Source organism: Vombatus ursinus, unplaced genomic scaffold (genome assembly GCF_900497805.2).
Source record: "Vombatus ursinus unplaced genomic scaffold, bare-nosed wombat genome assembly UNPS02014807.1, whole genome shotgun sequence".
Lineage (NCBI taxonomy): Eukaryota > Metazoa > Chordata > Mammalia > Diprotodontia > Vombatidae > Vombatus > Vombatus ursinus.
In genome coordinates this window covers 34,933,478-34,954,827 of record NW_020954585.1, presented here as the reverse complement: position 1 = coordinate 34,954,827, position 21,350 = coordinate 34,933,478, and the positions used below count along the sequence as shown (strand labels likewise).

The 21,350-nt window shown below is 36.9% G+C and overlaps 1 protein-coding gene across 4 annotated transcripts in view; it reads right to left on the bottom strand.

Moving 5' to 3' along the window:
• SPIN1 (spindlin 1) overlaps positions 1-21,350 on the bottom strand; it is a 126,198-nt gene that overhangs the window by 44,654 nt on the left and 60,194 nt on the right. For 2 of the 4 annotated variants that reach the window (XM_027874848.1, XM_027874849.1), the window contains exons 2-3: positions 11,487-11,693; positions 5,517-5,617 (exon numbers count right to left, since the gene is read on the bottom strand). Coding sequence is in view for 2 of the 4 variants with exons in the window: in XM_027874846.1 (XP_027730647.1) it covers positions 11,487-11,538 (52 nt within the window). In the remaining 2 variants the exon portion in view is untranslated. The remainder of the gene's footprint in view (positions 1-5,516; positions 5,618-11,486; positions 11,694-21,350) is intronic. The other 2 variants (XM_027874846.1, XM_027874847.1) reach the window with 1 other exon arrangement.

Sequence of the window (21,350 nt, the reverse complement as noted above, 5' to 3'; positions counted from 1 at the left end):
GTTGGGATCTGGACCCTAGAAAGGAAAAACCCTGGACTTTCCCATATGGGGGCTATAATCCCATCAACTGGCCTTTCATTGTGGCTACACCCAATCTCCCCTCCATGGTCTTGCCTCCCTCTCCAGTTCCCTGGAATTCTATTACCTCATAGACTACTTGGCCACTCCCAGATCCCTCCTACAGTCTTTCTGCATATAAGGTCCATCTGGTCACCATTAAGATGCTCAGATTCTTATAATCTAGCCACTGCTTAGATTCTTAAAATCTAGCCACTGGTCAGATTCTTATAATCTAGCCAATAGCTTACTAATGTTCAGACTCCTTAAGAGTTTGCCCAATAAGACAAATGTTCTAATAAACCTTGTCTTTGGCTGAAAGAAGGCTTGAGTCGAATTCTTTCAGGCAGGACCTGTGTGTTGTGATATTGGGGTCCCAGCACCCCTGAACCCCTAAACTGCATCAGAGCCACTGCAGTGAGTGGGATGAGTTAATTAGGGAAAAGCAGAAAAATTGCATAGCAGCACTGAGGGTCCAGTTGAGAATTTATAACATAAATCTGTAGTGGACCCAGTCAGAACAGTTGCATGGTTTACTTTACCTTTGTTCAGCAGAAAGTATGTAGGAGCAAAGGCAGATGATGGGACTCCGTGAGCCAAGCTGAGTCTTGACAGGGTACAATCGGCAATATATAAGGGGGCAAAGGACTCAGGAAGACAGAATTGAAATGGTTCACTAAGAGGTCAAAATGGGGGGAAGGAGAATGTCGTTTGTGTAGAAGTGATGCCTGGGAAGAGAAATGAAGGGTCAAGGGACTGGAGATCATGGTGTGAGCTTTTGGTATTAGAAGGCACAAAAAGAGGTTGAAAGTCAATATATTATGATCAGATAACAGAATTTCAGAGGTTCACAAATATGGAAGTGGTACATTCGTGGGTGATGGCAAATTCAAGGGCAATATGTCCATCTCTGTGTGTGGCTAACATGGGGCAGAGGTCATGGAAAATGAGTAAGTTGAGGAACTGAGGGTTGGGTATTTGAGGGAGTATCATTATGTACATACATAGACCCATTTAGATTACATCTTAAAGGGGCATAGGGAAGCTCCTAGTTTCCAAGATAATGATTACTAAGAAAAATCATTTTTCATACTATCAACAAGCATTAAAGTATCTACTATGTGCCAGGCACTGTGTAAAAACCCCAGGGATACAATGACCAAAAAACATATGTATGATATGAAGACAGGAATTGAAGCAAAGAGAAAGATTATCAACAAGGCATTGGACTCATAGAAAAAAAGGAGCGCTCTGGAAGACGGTAGACAAGAGTTACCAGAATTTTGATTGAATGGTAGATGTGGAATTGCATGAACCCCAGAGAAAAGATTACTGAATGACGGTGGTAAAGGACCTGGAAATAGCAAAGGGGAGCAAGAAAAATTCTCATTTTGCCCCCCCATCACCACTTTTAATCAGGAGGAATGAAAGTACAGTCAGAGATGAACAGGAAATTCAGCAAGATTATGTCATCAGTGAGAAACAGAATATCGAAGGAATGGGTATGGAAAAGATTTAAGATGAAAGTGTGTTACCTATGAAGCTAGTGTTCCAGACAGAGAAGGGAAAGAGTAAGTAGCTTTAGAATGGTGTACTGGGGTTGGGGGCTGGGTTCAAGGAATGAAAATAAGGAATAAGGGAGTGGGAGACAACATATCAGGGTCTGAATGATAATAGATGTTTAAAATCACTGGAAAGGAGACAGGATTACTAAGGAGGAGCTAATTAAGGAATGACTGACTAGTTTTTCAATTCCTGTCCAGAAGTAGCTTATATGGGGTTAGGCAGAGCTACAGGGAAAGGCATGGAGGGAACAACATGTGCATATATAAGTAAATACAAAATATTTGTAGAATAATTTACAGACAAAGGTGTAATATGAAAGTCTGAAAAGGGCTTTCCTCATATCTTCCATAAACCCCCCCAAAAAAACCCAATTTTGAACCAAAGTCAGCTCTAAGAAAGAGACAAACAAAATTGGGGTGTGTGTGTTCAGTTTAATTTTCTCTCGAGGTGGCACTGATGTGGTCTAGAGGCTAGGGGTCCTGGAACCCCAAAATGACAGCCAGATCCTGCCTGAAAGAATTCAACCCAAGCCTTCTTGCAGCCAAAAACAAGGTTTATTGAAGATTCGCCATATTAGCTAGACTCTTAAGGAATCTTGAGCATCTATTGGCTATTGGCTAGATTCTAAGAATCAGAGCATCTTAATAGAGACAACATGGACCTTATATACAGAAAGATTGTGGGAGGGGGATCTAGGAGTGGCCAAGTAGTTTGGGGTGACAAGAGGAAGGGCGTACGGAGATCTGGATGGGAGTGGCTAGTAAACTGGGGTGAACAGAACTCCTGGGACCTGGACCTCATGGCCAAGGGAGAATGGAGTCTAGCTAGGATTAAGGGTGGGAAATGGGGGGGGGTGGTGCAGTGGCCATAGGGAGGTAAGAAAATGGAGGGGAGATTGGGTGTAGCCACAATGAAAGGCCAATTGATGGGATTATAGCCTCAGGGGAACACCAGAGATTTGGCCATGTGGGAAAGTCCAGGGTTTTTCCTTTCTGGGGCCCAGATCCCAATGCCATCATTATGACAAGCATTACATGGGAGTTCAGTCCAAAACTAGTCCCCCCCCACCAGGGAGTCAGTTCAGAACTGGCTCAAATTGGGATTTTGGGGGTACAGCCTTATATGCCCTTTGAAGAGTAGGTATTCCCAAGGGATGCCAATCAACTCTGGGAGGTGGCCCATATTAAAATGAGGGTCTTGCAGTAGGAGACCCCAGTCACTCAATCCAGGTCATAGAGACAGCAATTTCCGTATCACCTGTCTTGACAATAGGATGGAATCAACATTTTTCCAGACCTGTCTAGGCAACATAAGGAGCAGGAATAGACCCATTTAGATTACATCTTAAAGGGGCACAGGGAAGCTCTTAGTTTCCAAGATAATGATTACTAAGAAAAATCATTTTTCATACTATCAACAAGCATTAAAGTACCTACTATGTGCCAGGCACTGTGTAAAAACCCTATACAATAACCAAAAAACAAAAAAAATCCATGCCCTCATAAGAACTCACATTCTGTTGAGGAAGACATTATATATGTATATGTATATAAATATATGCATGCGCACACACATATACACACAAAATAAATATTATATATGGGGTAGAAGAAGCACTAGGAACTCAGTTGAATTAGGAAAGGTTTCATAGAGAAAGGATGGCTTGGAAGATGTTAATATTGATACTGCTGTTTTACTGATGGGTAAACTAAGTATTTAAGCCTTTTAACCAGGGTCACATAGGCAATCTTCAAACCCAGGTTCCAGGTCTAATGACCTCCCAACTGCTAAAACAACCTTTTGTGATAGAATTTGGTATGAAAGAGGGCTGTTAATTTGTTGACTCTTTAAAATCTAAAATAAAGTTAACATTCCTGAGACAAGTCAACACTTATTAATACCCCTAAATGGTGCTCCAAAATATAAAGCAAAAACAGATTAAAAAAAAAAAGAAATTATTTTGGAAGTGTGGCATTTTAAAAGGTTTGAGAGACATAATTTCTGGGTAGACTAAGTTACCCATTATTAATAATGCCAGTATTATAAAAAGATGGCCATATAGCCATCTCTTTTAGACCAAAGACAATCCTGGCTGTGGCTTAAGGCTTATATATTCTTTTGGAAGAGTGTTCAACAGTATGGCAATCAACTCTGGCTAACAATTAATGAGAGGTGTGGGGCAGAGAGTGACATCAAGTCACCTTAGTACAGACTATCTCTATAACTAGACCACCCCCAGCCTTGGGCAATTTAGACAAAAGAGTCTGTCTCCACCCAAGCTTTACTGAAATGAATTAACCTTAGACTAGCCCTTTCAAGTAAAGCTGGGTGGGACTGGATAGAGGAGAAGGTTAATTCAACCTTCAGAGACTGAGGTCTTGAAATGATAGAGAAAGGAGAACTCAATTTCCCAAATCATAAGTTATTAATAATCATTTCTCACACTTATGTTAATACACATTTTAACATCCAGAAATTAGAACATTTCATTAAAAAAGATTTAACAAATAGTCACCAATTGCATAAAATGTTTACTCATTTGACTATGAGGAAACATTTATAAAGCATTTATCAACAAAGTAACTTTTATATTATACCTCTTTTCTTGCTCCAAGGAAAATTAAATAATAATTCACTTAACAGATGAAGAAACTAAATTACAGAAAAGTCCAGTGATGGTTTCTAAGATTCCAGGCAGATTACAAAGAAAATAGACAACTTAGGCCTACTAGTGTGACATACTAAATGATTTTGCCAGTAGCTCTAAATGTCTCAGTCCTCTTTTAATGGTTTGCCTAAACGCCTTAAAGAGTTATTTTCCTTTGATACTACCATCTGATAAAGAACATAAATGCATAGGATTCATCATAAATATTTTAAGAGTTGTAACTGCATTTCAACTTGAGAAAGGTACAAAGGAGGAAAAAAAGTCCACTTTCCAGACATACAAAGAAAAATGTTTCTCAATATAGACAATAAAAAACATGTATTTAGAGCTGTTTAAGATATTCCCTTGCATGAGGTGGACAACCACAAAGTCTTAATAGACAAGTACTCTCTCCTAAATTACTCCCTAAGGCCAACAAATATTCCTATCTGAAAGTTTCTGGCATTTGTGCTTATAATAGGAGCACCACGTACTACAGCAAAAATCAAATGGCTAATTAAGACCCACTCTAGATATTTTACTAAAACTAATCTCCTTGAGCCAATAGCCAGATTTATGAAATAACTTAAAAAAAATACAAATATACAACAATAGCATTTCCCTAACTTAATTATTCCCAAGAATCCCTTGAAACTTTGCTTGACTTTTTGATATTTACAACCTACAAACCTAATCTCTAGGTAATCCCCACAATTCAATTCCTCCTCTATTTCTAGGGCTTCTGAATACTTCTGAATAAAGTCATCTCAACTACTACAAATTATGATACCTACCTCAACTATACCCTGAAAGAACATTGTACTCAGTGGAGAGATTGATGGATTTGGGAGTTTTTAAGACCTGGGTTCCAACCCCACTTCAGACACTTAATAGTTGTGTAACCATAAGGAACCTCTCTGAATTTCAGTTTCCATATATGTAAAATGGAAATAATACTACCTGTAGTACCTTCCTCAAAGAGTTTTTATGAGGCTCAAATGAAATCACATATAAAAGCTATGCAAACCTTTTATACGTGTGTATGTGCATGCAAATTATACCCATGCCCAGCCTGCCCCCTCAAATCCTCTACCATCATGTTAATAGGTAATAAGCTATAGAATCTAAATTGTAGTCTTAAAAAAACAAAAGTTCCTTCAATGGGGGGAAAAACCCTATTTCTCACAAGTATTAGAAGACCATTATTGCAAATTAACACAAACTTCTCCCTAATGTCAGCACTTACTAAAGTAAGCTCTTTAGTTCTTGCTTTTCTTCTTATTAGTTCCCCTGGAGAACTGCTGTGTCAAGTTTCTTTTGATATCTTCCACAACAGCAAGCAAGCTCCTAAAGGAAATGAGATGACTTTCATCCCCGTGTTTTTATCTCTCCCACCTCAGCGCCCTGCCTCCTAGCTCCTCCTCCCAGAGCTTCTGCTCTGACCTGAATGGTGGCCCCTCCTCCAATACTGAGACAGCTTTCTTGTTATTCTTCCCCTCAGTGTCTCCGACCATGGCACCCCGAATCCTCCTGCTCCTATTACTTACAGTTTCTAGCTCTGGCCCAGGCTTTCTTGCTTCTTTCTCCCCCTCAGCTCTCTGCCTTCTCCTACTTCTCTGCTCCTCTCTTTCAGCTTTGGCTCTTAACCCTTCTTCAGAAGATTCCCTTCAGGATGGCTAAACAAGTTGTGGTGTATGAATGTAATGGAATACTATTGTGCTGTAAGAAATGATGAGCAGGCAGACTTCAGAAAAACCGGGAAAGACTTATATGAACTGATGCTAAATGAAGTGAGCTGAACCAGGAGAACATTGTACACAGTAACAGCCACACCATATGATGACTTTGATAGACGTATCTCTTCTTAGCAATGCAAGGATCTAAGACAACTCCAAAAGACTCATGATGGAAAATGCTATCTACATCTAAAAAAAAGAACCATGGAGTCTGAATGCAGATTAAAGCATATTATTTGCTCTTTTTTTTTAAATCTTTTTTCTTGTGCTTCCTCCCATTGGTTCTAATTCTTCTTTACAATATAACTAATGTGAAAACAGGTTTAATATCAATGTATATGTACATGCTATATCAAATTGCATGCCATCTTGGGGTGGAAGGAGGGGAGGGGTGGGGAGAAAATTTGGGACTTAAAATCTTATGGAAGTAAACGTTGAAAACCAAAGTTAAATAAATTTTTTTTAAAATTGCCTTCACTTCCTTCAGCTTATCATCAATTCTTCCCAAATTTTCTCTCCAAAATTCAACCTCTAGTTTTCTTCTAAAATCTTTCAAATCATTTCTACAAACATTTGTCTCTTTTCAGCTCCTGTCCCTCTTTTTGTTCTTTCTCCAAAAAATCCAGAAGAAGAACTGATAAGTTAAATAGTATCTAGAAGAGGGTAATCAAGATGGTGAAGAGCCACTGGTTCATGCAATACAAGTATGGGTTGAAGGAACCTGGCATGCTTGGTACTGAGAAGAAATTATTAAGTAATACCTAGTAACTATCTCTAATTCTCAGAAAAGAGATTAGACTTTTTTCTTGCTTAGACCTAGAAGGTAGAACTAGGATTAACTGATGGAGGCTGCAAAGAGGCAAATTTAAGTTGACATAAGAAAAAAAAACTTTGAGAGACCACATGACATAAGAGAGATAACATATACCAGAATCTGAAAAAGTAAGTTAAAATTCCATTTCTGACAGTAATTGATGGAGTGGCCCTAAGCAAGTCATAAAGCTATTATTATCTGTACAGCAGGTCATCTGGTATTCCCTGTAACAGTAAAATCTCAGGTCTGGGCCAACAAAGTCCCTCAGGCAAAGTAAGGATGACCACATGCTACAAAAGAGAGACTCTCTACAGATATAGGTTGGACTGGTGGCCACTGAGTTCCTTTCAAACTCTGAAATTCTGTGTCTATAAATCTAAGACAGGAGAACCCAAAGTGATACACTGAGAACTGTCTGTCATTACTAAAAAGGAGCTTACATTGCATGAAGAAATAAAGGGTAAGAGAGAGGAAGTTACTTGTCCAAGGTCATACACAGAGCTAGTATTAAATGGAAAAGTTAAGATTCAAACCTGGGTCCTCTGATCCAGATCCAACACTCACTATTATAACAAGCAGCCAGTAGCCAAATCTTTGTCTCCCAAAGTAAAACAGCATCTTCTGAGGCTGTCTCCATTTTTACCAAAAAGACTCATATCAGTATATGGAAAGAATATGTAGTCTAGAACAGTGGTGGTCAATAGAAAAAGAGAAATGGATCCCTGTAGGAGTATACTGTTTTAGAAAACCACAAATTAACATTATCTATGTTGTATTATATTTTTATTTATTTTATTAAACATTTCCCAATTACATTTTAATCTAAACTTTCACGTGAAGGTTTAGAGTTTTGCCTATGTTCATGAGAGCCTTGAGTTCGACCAATCTATTCTAAAGCCCAATCTTATCAAAACAAAACAAAACAAAAAAAGTGAAGTGTGAAGTGTGCTATATGCTTTAACTGTGACAATTATTGAAGTATATAACACACATTTTACTTTTCTGTAACAGTTTACACTCAAAAGGTTAGTCACAAATGTCAAATCTACTGATGTACTTAACATTGTGACTTTGCTGAAAGAGGAAAAAATGTGATATACTTTGGCAAGAGAAGTGCTAAGATTATCATCATGATTTAAAAGTTCACTTCACAGACTTCCCCATAAGATTTGATGTGGTAAATCAACTTAATGAGCTTCAAGGAATATTATACTTAAAATTTCTGAGGTTCCTTAGGAATCATCCAGTTCAACCACTTCATTTACAATTACAGACTTGGAAGCCCTCATATGACAGACTGGGGGGAAGGGGGCGGCAAGGAGAATGGGAAAAAAAATTTGACCAGAGGCAAAGGATAAGAGTGAGTAAAGAAGAGAAGGGGGAAATGTTGCCCTGATAAAATTTTCTGCATGTTATTTTTATTGTTTATGTGTTTATGCACCCTTGAGTTCTTTATGCACCCTTGTATTTGGAGAAATATCCTAACCACTCCCTCCAATCAGGTTAATCTGGTTTTTCCTTAAAAATACTGAGTCATTCCTGGAGACTTGATTGGCTCAGGGGACTGAGGACTCAGACTGCTGACATCATCACTTCCCATAACCTGAGTACAAAACAGTCACAAGAAACTAGAAGGATCCTCAGATACTTGACTAGTAGATCAAGATGGGAATTTAATGTGGCTGAATTAATTGGAGCTGTTCTTAATGCCTATCCACACTGATTATCCTTCTCCAGTTAAGGGTAAGTAAATCTCTTTTCGATAACAGTGGAATCACCACTCATGTCTCATTTTGTTCCAATATCAAACCTGAACTACCAGGCGTCTGACCTCAGTCTGGGCCAGCCCAACCCAACTGGCATTGTCAACAAGATCCAAACACAGTGAGCTCCTTGAAGTGAGAAAAGAGCAGGACAAGGGAAGGTGAGCCCTTGAGATTGCTTTCAATGTTCCTGTGTTCCTTTTGGTGACATCTCTAGAAATAGAATTTACTTACCGAGGATGTAGTGAATAGGGCTAGACCTGAAGTCATGAAGACTGCAATTCAAATTCTACATTACTTATTAGCTATGTGACCCTCAATTTGTAAATCACTGAGAAGATCAAATTCTGTATTGTATTGGATTCCATTCTGTAATTGATTCTATTAAGTAACTGCCTGAGACATGTTTCTTTGCCTCTGAGTTAAGCTCAGAAGTTCAGTTTTCCCTCTGAGTTTGTTTAAAATTCCATTGTTCGGGGGCACCTAGGTGGCGCAGCGGGTAGAGCACCAACCCTGGATTCAGGAAGACCTGAGTTCAAATCCGGCCTCAGACACATAACACTTACTAGCTGTGTAACCCTGGGCAAGTCACTTAACCCCATTGCCCAGCCAAAAAAAAGAAAAAGAAAAATTCAATTGTTCTATAAGTCACTTAACTCAAAGAAATATGTTCTCTCTATACAACCTTGCATACACTGCGCAATTAAGTGAGATTTTTTTTTTATCCTACTAAAAAGCCCTACATTCAGAATGCAGGTGGGCACCAAAAAGTCTGTTACCTCTGTGCAACTAACCAGCAGATATCAAACTCTATCAATCAACCTTTCCTGACAGCAGGATGAAAGGAGGGGTTGTTGCTGGCTCCAATTATATTGTTTTGTTGCCTATGATACTTTAGACTTTGTCACCAATCATACTATCTGCCATCTGTGATGGTTCCTGTTCTTTGTTTTCCTATACTTCCCAAAACTACATGAGGATCATGTGAAGCTCCACCTCATGGCTTGCTGAGGAATCCAAGACCCATTTTGTTGTTGACTGCTAGTCTCACCAATAAAGTAAATATGCTCAGAACTTTATTGCTTCAGTTTACCTTAATTTTCAAACATAATAACTTGATCTCTCTAAGCCTCAGTCACTTCATCTATAAAATGAGAATAACAACAGCACCTACTTCCTCATCTGGGCAGCTAGGTGGCACAGCATCAGAGTACTGGACATGATGGCAGTAAGACTCATCTTCCTGAGTTCAAATCTGGCCTCAGACACTTACCAGCTGTATGACCCTGGGCAAATCACTTAACCCTCTTTGCCTCAGTTTCCTCATCTGTAAAATGAGCTGGAGAAGGAAATGGCAAATCACTGCAGTATTTTTGCCAAGAAAACCCCAAATAGGGTCATGAAGAGTTGGACATGACTGAAAAATGACTAAACAACGACTGCCTCATCACAAGAATAAAATGAAATATTTATAAAAAGCTTTGTACACCTTAAAGCACTATATAAATGCTAGTGATCAGCAATTATTGCTGTGAAACACTTCCTAATCCTGGAAAATTATAGAGTAAATTGCCTGTGATTATTCAACAAGAAGAAAATGGAAATGCGTCCTACATCCTTAAAAAACTGTCCTTGGATAGACAGAAGATAATTGTGGTAGACTGTTTTAGTTTTGCTGGGTACTCTAGGTTGGGAATTTAAACCTCCAAGGTCTATCTGAGGGGTAAGTCACTTCAGAACTTAGTTTACCTTTAAAGCAGTCTAGAGACACTGACAGAAGTCATATGGAGAAAGAAATGTTCCCCCTTCATTAGAAAATGAAAAACTCAGAAGAGGACTAGCTGTGCTCAGCCCTTGCTGAGCCCTGATACCTTTGTATTGCACTTGGTCACCATCACCCAGCTCCTTTACAGGGAGGATGGGGAGTGTCTCCTTGGAAAGGCCCCTCTCAGCTTTGAAGGAATCACATTTGTATAAACTGTTAGGTTTTGAATGGCTTTTTGGAAATGACAATGCAACTGAAGCAGCTATACTCAAGTCCTATGATTTTACACAGACATAGCCAGATACTGAAAGGTGGCAAGACAAACCTCAACTATGAGAGAATGCACATCAGGGATCCTCTGAAGAGAGCCCAGAGGAAATGGCTATTGTATGCACATGGGAAAGAAAGACAGACCAGGGATTTCTGGCATGCACATGTGTGTGTGTGTGTGTGTGTGTGTGTGTGTGTGTGTGTGTGTGTGTGTGGTTTTGTATCCTTTCCCCAGAGGAGCAGGGTATAGTTATTTCCCACCAACACCAGGAATTTACCACATGAAAATAATCAAACACATATTCCCTCACAACAATCATCTTGGGCTAATTACTCCCACTTTATTTTCTTCCTAAACTTCTGGAGTCACAGAACTTGAATTATTTTCATTCACACTAAACTACTGTACACCTTCCTTTCCATTTCTACATTCTCTCTCTCGTTATCCAAAAGCAACAGTGGCCCTCTACCTTTGGTTGTTTCATTCAAGTACATATTAAGTACTTACTACATGAATAGCAGTATGCAAAGTTATAAGAGGACTGTAAAACAAATATAAGACACAATTCTATAGTCCATGGACTACTTGGACTACCACCCCAAACTTTATCACCAGCATTGTGGTAACAATGATTACTGGTTGAGTCATATCTAAAACACTGTACTTCTGACTTATTCTGAACTTTAAGAGTAACAGCTCAACGGGTAATTTTAAACCTACTATTCCATTGTGTCTTTTAAAACAAAAATTTATATAGTACCTGAAAGACATGACTGAAGACCTATGAGAATCTGATTAGCCATAAATAAAGTATATAATATGTAGCACTCAATGCAACTCAGAAACCATAAACACAAATTGTCTTACCTGCATCAGCTCTGGATCGCTGACCTGCTGTTTTTCCAAATGGGGTCTTCATTCATCTGTGTTTAAGTGAGCAGCAAAGCTGCCAGACTAGGGTGAAAATCTAATACTTTAATTTTTTTCTCCTGAATTTCAATGTTCTTGTTAATCCACCATCCAAGCGTGAATTTCTTCTTCAAGCTCAGAAGAAATACTTGAAATTATAATACTCTGTAAAACAATGAAAGAACAATTCATTACCCAGGAACAAAGAGAAAAAGCAAAAATAAGACAAATAATCAAAAAAATATATATAAGATCAAATTTAAAATAAAATTATATGAATTATTTCCTAAAGCACAATTTCCAGGTTTTTCCAGAAATACTCCTAACCCTCCAGAACCTAGGGGCATGGGGTGAAATAAGCAGCGTATAGTGTGCAGACATATTTCATTTTATTGCACTTCACAGGTACTTGTGTGTTTTAAAACAAACTGAAGGTATGTGGCAACCTTGCAAGTCTATCAGCACCATTTCATGTACTCACATCATGTCTCCGTAACATTTTGATAATTCTCACATTACAAATTTTTCATTATTATATCTTTTAAGTGATATGTGATAAATGATCTTTGATGTTACAATTCTAATTTTTTTGGGGCACCACAAACCCATATAAGGTGAGGAACTTAATAAATGTTGTAGGTTTTCTGACTGCTCCACTAACCAGCCATTCCCCCTTAACCAGCTGTTCCCCTGTTTCTCTCCCTCTTGGCAGGCCACTCTATTCCCTCAGACACAACAATATTGAAGAAGAATATTACATAAACTTAGTTGATAAAGCAGCAGCAGGGTTTGAGAGGATTGACTCCAATTTTGAAAGAAGTTCTACTGTGGGTAAAATGCTATCAAACTTTTTAGTTGAGTCTTTGGGATTTTCCAAGTATATCTTCATATTGTCTGCAAAAAGAGATGTCTTATTACTTCATTCCCTATTCTGACTCCTTCTATGTCTTTTTCTTCTCTTGTTGCTGATTTCCAATACAATATTGAATAATAATGGTGACAGTAGGCATCCTTGTTTTATACCTGATCTTACTGGGAAGGCTTCTAACTTATCTCCATTATGAATAATCCCTGCTGATGGTTTCAGGTAAATTTTTTTTTTTAAACAAATTAAAGGAAAAATCCATTTATACCAATACTTTCAAGTGTTTTTTTTTTTTAACAGAAATAGGCTCTGTACTTTATCAAAAGCTTTTTCTGCATCTACTGATAAAATTGTTTTCCTTGTATTAAACAATCCCTACATTCCTGATATAAATCCCACCTGATTATAACATTTAATCTTTGTAATATACTGTTGTAATCTCTTAGCTAGTATTTTATTTAGGATTTTTGCATCCATATTCATTAATGAAAGTGGTCTATAATTTTCTTTCTCTGTTTTCACTCTTCCTAGTTTAGGTGTTAGTATTATATTTGTTTCATAAAAGGAGTTTGGTAGGATCCCTTCTTTGCCTATTATTCCAAATAACTGATTTATTAGAATTAGTTGATCTTTAAATGTTTGATAGAATTCACTTGTAAATCCATCTAGTCCTGGTGCTTTTTCCTTAGGAAGCTCATTTATGGTCTGTTCAATTTCTTTTTCTAAAATAGGTCTATTTAGATATCCTACATCTTCTTCTGTTAATCTAGGCATTTTATATTTTTGTAAATATTCTTCAATTTCACTTAAATTGCTAAAATTACTGACATATAATTGGGCAAAATAATTCATTATAACTGCTTGAATTTCATCTTCGTTAGTGGCATATTCACTCTTCTCATTTTTGATACTAGTGATTTGGCTCCACTCCAAGAAATGATTTCTGTTGTTTTTCCTCCTCAGTTTCAGGTGCAAATGCCAGAGACAACCCTGAACCCAGCAGTTAGAGCCAGAGCAACCTTAGGGGCAGGATTTCAATCAGAGTGGTACAAGCCAATCAACCTGCCCTGAGAAGCCAAGATTGAGTTCAAGGAGGGTTTTGCACTTAGAACTGGGACTGTGTTCTATAAGAATCAAGCTAAACTATAAATCTAATCCTCTTCCTCCCTCCAGAAACTAAAGTGGTACATGGGAAGATTATGTCTCCCACATTTGGGGGGAGTATCTATATTTGTGTTTCTATATTTGTTTCTATATTTGTGATTATAGCTTCTGAAGTAAATATTTCTGTGTAAAAAGGTTTGTTTTTTTTAAAATTAAGTCATGACAAGAGGAAAAGGAGAAACTCTCAGCTATATAATACTTTAAAATATCCAAGATTCATTTTTAAAGATAGTATAGGCCCTTTCTCCACTCTATTACAGGCTTAATGAGATGTTATATCTGAAAAAATTTGATAGGTGAGCCTCTCCTGATCTAAGCTGGTGAGCAAACATAGGACATAGTCTGATATTAAGCTTGATTGTACCCATCCATCATATATTCTAAAAAGGCATCAGCAGAATTTTTGCAAAGGCAGTTATAAAATATAACTGAAGAAATATAGATTTGTTTTCTAGCAAAATAGTGCTGATAGGACACTTCTTAAGTGACATCCCAAAATAACCTTACAATCCAGCTGCAAAGATAAAACAAAAAACAATTAAGCACTAAAATAAATGTCATGAGACAATAATTTATATCAAAGGTGTCAAATCCTGTGCTGCTTAAGCACTGCCCAAACCAGATGTAACTGAGAAATGTTTAACAAAATAAAAATAAAATCAAAAGAGATAATTGCTAATTTGTAGTTTTCTAAGTCAGTATTAGAGAACCCTTCCTATTTCAGTTTGACACCACTACTGAGCATTATTAATAGTTAATATGAATAGCACATACAATGAGTGCTAGAGGAGTTCAGAAGTTGGTAAAATCAGCTAGTTCTAAAATATGGATAGGATTCAGATAGGGTGAGAAGGTAAAAATATTTTAAAGGGGGGGGGAGGATTACATAATCAGTTTTGAGCTGAAAGATCCTAAGATCTCACCCAATGATTCTCAAAGTACGGTCCACAAACCACTGGGGATGTCCTAGATCCACATGTTCAAAATTACTTTCACAATGTATTAAGACATTATTTGCCTTTATCACTCTCATTCTTTCACATTTACACACTGGAGCTTTCCAGAGGCTATATGACCTATGAAAATAAAGATTGAGCTACAAACACGAATATGTTAATATCTTGTCTGCAGAATTATAATTTTGCTTTACAAATGAATGAATCTATAGATAAGGCTGGCCTTGCTGTTTTTCTTTTTTGTTGTTTTAACCTGGTATCAGCACCAACAAATCATGGAAGATCTTCATCTAAAAACATGCTTGGCAACAACACACAAGTGGTGTTGAAATATTAAAAGTGTTTAATAATTTTTTTTAACCTCATGGTCGGTCCCAGAACAACTCTGTTGATATCTGCAGTAATGGTGCAAATATAATGGTAGGTAAAACTTGCTGAGGCCTTAGCACCAATAAAGGGAGTGGCAGGCACCAGACTATATCACTAATGATGATAATATTCTTCACTGCCATGCACTCAATATAAATAAATGAATGAATGAATAAGTAGGTGAGTAAATAAGTAAATGAATGAACAGATAATTAAGTAAATAAATGAGCAAGCAAATTAATAATTTTTTTAAAAAGCTGGTTTCACTTAAGAATGCCCTTGATGAAGCAATATTAATTGTATTAAATACTGACTCTTGAGTACACATCTGTTCGATATTCTATTTAAAGAATTGAGAAGTATATATACAGTATTTATACTATGTACTGAAGTATTTATGTTCATATGTATGTATGGTTATCCTGAGAAAAAGCACTTAACATAACTGTTTGATTTTCAAGTTAAACTTTTTTTTTCATGGAACATACTTTTTATCTAAAAAAAATAAACCAAAACCATGGTGACTCAGATGTGGGTATCTGACAGATATTTTCACAAAAAATTAACAAAAATAAGCTTGTCACTTCAAGTGAAAATTAAAATTTTGGAAAACTTTTATCTGCCACCAGTGAGTTTGTTAAGTTTCAATACGCAAAGATACTTCTATTGAGATCAGTGCAGCTATTAATGAATGTGATTTTTTTTGGTATCATATAACAAAATGTCTAAATGTGGAAATTTGTATAACTCAATGCTTTCCAAATGATCAGTGTGTATGACATTATAAAACCATGCCTGGGTAAAAGATTCATTCACGTGCAAGATAAATCAATGGATTTTACTCTAACAATGCAAAAAAGTCACTGACATAATTTCAGATTTCATACTGGAATTAACCTTTCAGAAACTACCACTTGTCAAGTTTCAATCTCATATCAAAGAAGACTATCCATAATCATCTGAAAAAGCTATTAAAATACTCCTCACTTTCCAACTACATTATCCATATGAGACTAGATTTTGTTCTTAACACTTCAACCAAACCAATATATTGCAATGGACCAAATACAGAAGCAGATATGAGAATCCAACTGTCTTCTAGACATCTGAGATTTGAAAAATGTAAAGCAATGCCACTTTTCTCACCAATTTTTTTTTTGCTTTGGAAAAATTATTTCCACTAAAAAATGTTATTTACATTAACATGTAATGGGTTTTTTAATTTTAAATTAAAATAATAAATTAAATTAATAATAAAATAATACTTTAGAATTTTACCAAAGTTTAATAAATAAAAGCTCTTTGATTTCCTCAATAATTTTTAAGAGTATAAATGGTTCCTAAAACTGCAACACTTGAGAACTAATCTAGCCCAGTCCTTTCAAATTAGAGGTGAGCAAACTGAATCCAAAAAGGTAAACGACTAGTTTTAGGTCACACTGGTAGTATAGGGCAACAGGCATTCATGCCCCAGGTCTTCTGACTTGAAATGCAGAACTCTTTAAAGAAATGGTTATCTCAGAGAGATAAATGCTATAGGTGTGCAAAGCATTGCATATACTGTCAGTCACCTGGTTTTGCTTAGCTGTTTTTCCCCAGTTATGAAACCTCATGGAGGGTGGGGAGGATAGGAGCAGATGGATATATGAAAATACTATGATGCTGAAACAAAGGCATCCATAAAAGTTACTTATAAAAAAGTGTGACACAGGAAAAGAACATATACATACACTAACTTGCTTCTTGTTCAGCTCATTTTACAAATTATTGGGAACTGGGGCAAACAGGGCTAAATGACTTGCCCCAGGGTCACACAGCTAATAATTGTCTGAAGGCGGATTTGAACTCATTGAAAATGAGTCTTTCTGATTCCAAGCTTTATCCACTGCACCACCTACCTGCCCTTACATAGGCTAATGAGACAGGAAAAACACACAAAGCTGAAGAACAGAGGGAATAGCAAAAGACAGTCTCACATTTGCCACATCTGACAATATTTGTTTCATATTCTGTACCTAAAAGTCCACTACCTCTCTTCTGAGATAAGGGAGGCATACATCATCATCACTCCTGGGAATTTACAACTGGTCACTGCACAGAGAAGATTGTTCTGATGTCTTTCATGTTACTTCTCCTTTACAACATTGTGACTATTGTGCAAAATAGCCTCTTGATTCTGCTTGGTTCACTCTGCATCATTTCATATAATTTTATCTTCATTAGGTCTGAATTCACCATATTGTTTTTATGTAATATCATTACATTCAAAAACTACCAATTGTTCAGACACATTCTCATCACTAGACTTATTTTTCCTTCAGTTCTTTACTATCACACACAAACACACACACACACACACACAAAATGCTGCTATAAATGGGATCTTCCCTTCTTTCTTTAAGACATGTGTACTATAGTGGTACTGCTGAGTCAAAAGCTATGTCCAAGTGAGTGAATTTTCTAATTATAATTCTAATTTGCTTTCTAAAATCGGTAGACCAATTCACATCTCCACTAAGTGTCACTAGCTTATGTCTTTCCATACTTTAACAGTGGCCTTTCAACTTTTGACATCTTTATAAATTTAATGAAAGCAAACTGAAACCTCAAAAGTATTTGTGTACATTTATCTTAATCATTGAAATTTTAAAATGTAAATGTTAAACAATAAGTTTATTAATTATATATGATGTGAATGATTCTATGATTGTCAATAATTTTCATTTCTTCTTCTGAAAACTGCTTGTTTATATCCTTTGACTACACCCCTATTTAATAATAGTTTATCTTTTGTATCAATTACGTATTTTTTTATTCTGCAGAATGACTTGTTGAATATGAAAATGACCTATGTCATTTGATATAGACTTTTTTCCCACTCAACAGTTTCTCTTCCCATTATAGTTTCATTTTATCTATGCAAAAGCTTTTGAACTTAATATAATCGATATTATCTATTGTAGAAGCCAGTCCTAATATTTCCATTTTGAACACTGTTCTCTATCACACTTGAAGCAATGGAATCTTTCTCCTCACCTGCGAAAGCAATTGCTAATTGCAAGTAGCTCCATTTTTTGGTAATCATCATAGGCTGCTAAGAGATTTTGCCCAATTATAGAAGCTAACTTAGTAAGTTAAATACCTGATTCAGCAATTTTTCTTGTACTGAAGCAATGGCAAGATAGAGAAAACATTTATTAAGCACTTACTACGTGACAGCAAAGGTGCTAAGCCCTGGGAATACAAAACACAAGAAAAGAAAGACTGCCTTCAAGAAGTTCTTCTAATGAAGTGAGGCAAAACATAAAAGAGAACTGAAAGGATGAGAAGGGGAAAACCATACTACCACATGGCAGAGATTCAGAAACTGGGCTGAGCTGGAAGAAAGGAGGCCACAGGGGTGGAGATATTGACAGCAGGATAAGGCTGCTGGGAAAGAAGTAGAAGGGCAGTCCAAGGAGTCAGGGTTTGGAAAATGTCCCAATTTCTATACTCAGGAGGTCTGACTGCTAGACATTTTGATGTTCCCCCATACCCCTTTCCGAGTTTATAATACCAGAGCAACTCCTGCATTTTTCAGAAGTAGTTTCCCTATCAGTCATCTAGTTGTGTAATAAAAACTTTGCCAACAAGAGAGTAGTCTTGACTTTAAGGACTTTTTTATGATTGTTATAACATTCTTTGGTTAAGAATTCTCCCTCTAGCCACTGCTACAAAAGTTACATTCTTCCATTCTTCCCTAATTTATGATATGACCTGTTATAATCTATCTGCTCTAAACCTTATTACTGCCAAACTGGTTTACAGTTGTCTCACAAGTTTTTATCAAACAAGGAGTCAGGATCCCAGCAGTTTGTGTCTTTTAACTTGAATTAAATTGAACTTCTAGCTGTTATGTTCAATTGCTTTGCATCTCACTTAGTCTCTTCAAGTTATTTTTAAAAAATGTTTAACCACAACCAGAGTTTCAATTATAATATAATCTGAGATATGGGAATGTTAAGAGTCCCTTCATTACTTTTTTCATTATTTCTCTTTAGATGTTTGGCCTTTTTGATTCTTTAGATTAATTTTATTTTTGTTCCATCAAGTACTACCAATGACTCTGCAGTTGGATTAGTATGACACTATTTATAACTCAGGTAGTAGTATCATTTTTATTGTAATGGCATGGCCCCAAATTGATCAATAAATCTCCAATTAAATCTGCCTTTATTCCTGTAATAATTGTTGAACTGACATAAACCTTGAATATACAGCTGGTGATACTAATACCACCAAGGCCTCTGTCCTCTTAAATGTTTTTGGTGAAGTTTCATTTTACTATATAGTTTTTGTCATCTCTTTTGTTTGCTGATCTTTAACAGGATAATTTATTAGTGTTCTCAAAGCTGGTTTTAGAGAGTTGGGTCTAACCTTTCATGTTGTCATATTTTTCCTTTACTCCTTTAGTCAAGCAAGTTAAACATGAACAGAAGAAACTTTTTATACTACCTCATTATTTTATTAATTAGCTTAATAATTTTCTCCAACTTTCTTTAGAGGAGGTAGCACTATAATTCATCTTAAATGTAAGTCAGTCAATAGCATCTATTAAGCACCTACTATATACCAGGCACTGTGCTAAGTGCCCAGGATTCAAAGAAAGGCAAAAGATAGTTCCTGCTCTTGAGGAGTTCATAATCTAATCAGGGAGACATTAAGTAAACAAATATGTGCAAATAAGCTACATACAGGTTTAAATAGGAAATAATTAATAGAGAGAAAGCACTCAAATTGGGGGGGGGAAGAGGACTCAGAATGGGTTACTAAAGACTTTGAATGCCAAATGGGGGTTTTATATTTGAACCTAGAGATTAGAGGAAGCCATGAGAATTTGAGTGGGGTGGAGGAGGGGGATGACATGGTCAGACTTGCACTTTAGGAAAATTACTTTGGTGACCGAATGTAAGATAGACTGGAGTGGGTCAACTGCAACAGCCCAAGAATGAGGTGATAAGGGCCTTCACCAGGCTGGTAGCAGTATCAAAGAGAAGAGAGAGGCAAGTAGGTGTCTTTGAGAAATGTTGCAAAGATGAAATATACAGGCCTTAACAAAAGATTGGTTAAGGAGGATGAGAAAGGAGTTGAGGATGGCTCCTAGGTTGTGAGCCTAAAAAACTGAGAGGATGGTAGTACTCACAACATTAATAAGGAAGTTTGGAAATGGAGAGGGTTTAGAGGGAAAGAAAATTAGTTTGGTTGAGGACATGCTGAGTGTAAAATATCCAAGGCTAAGGTGTTTGAAAGGCAGCTGGAAGTCTGAAAGCCTGAAGTCAGCAGTGAGGTTGGGGCTAGATAGATAGAACTTAAGAATCATCTACATACATATGATAATTGAATCCATGAGAGCTGACAAGATCACCAAGCCAACTAGTTTAGGGAAGAAGAGAAGGTGTCCCGGGACAGAACCCTGGGGCTACACGCCTTCCTTAGAGGATGTAAACTGGATGAGGATTCATGCAAAGGAGACTGCAAAGCAGAGATTAGATAGATAGGAGAGATGGGGTGCTGGGGCCCCAGACCCAAGATCATGCCTCTATAAGTTGCCCAATTTCTTGGTAGGTTCCTCTCCTGTGAGAAAATTTTCACTTGTTGCAGAACACATTCTCTTATCAGAACAAACAGAGGGGTGCCTGGACCAAGAATTTTTATCCCTAGCTGGCCCAAGGACTCTTCCTCCTGGCAGATCACCAAAAACCATGCCTCTGACAACTCCCTCAATGTCTGGTATTGTCCCTACACTTTTCCATCCATAGCTCCCAAATACAACTAGACTCTTAGGTTATCTACTTAGTATCCCTGGCATTCCTTTTCCATATAAATACCAGCACCATCCTCAGTCTCTCCTAGGGTTCGATAAGGACCCTTGCCCTCTTTTAAACCTAGACTCTGAATAATTTGTTTGGCATTTCTTTTATAAATTATAAAACTGAGTAAATATGTAGTAAACTCACAGGAATCTAACATTCAGTATACACAACTTGGAAAATTCCTAGTGATAGGAATAATATATGGGGTTTTTGTGGCCAGGAGGTGGATACAGAACTGATCTCAACAACAGGAAGACCAGGTTAGCTTTCTGACCCTAGGGCAAGTCAATTTCTCAATGTCCTAGTTAACCTCCTAAGACAGTAGCTCATCTGCACAGGAAGAGGAAGTTTCTTACCCCAGCTCCTTACACAGATGAAATCACAGATCAGGGTTTCTTCCTTTTTTAAGTGTGTACAAAATTTTATCTATAATACTTTTTTTTCCTTTTTCAATGACATTATGACCTCAACCTCAAACACCAACAAAATTCACTAAACATATTTTAAAACTGTATTTGATTAAGGTAAATTAGCAGTTAGACAGTAAATACTTAACTTCTGTGTCAAAAGGAATTGACAGCAGCCAAAGGCAGCACTCATTCAGAATATATGCTAT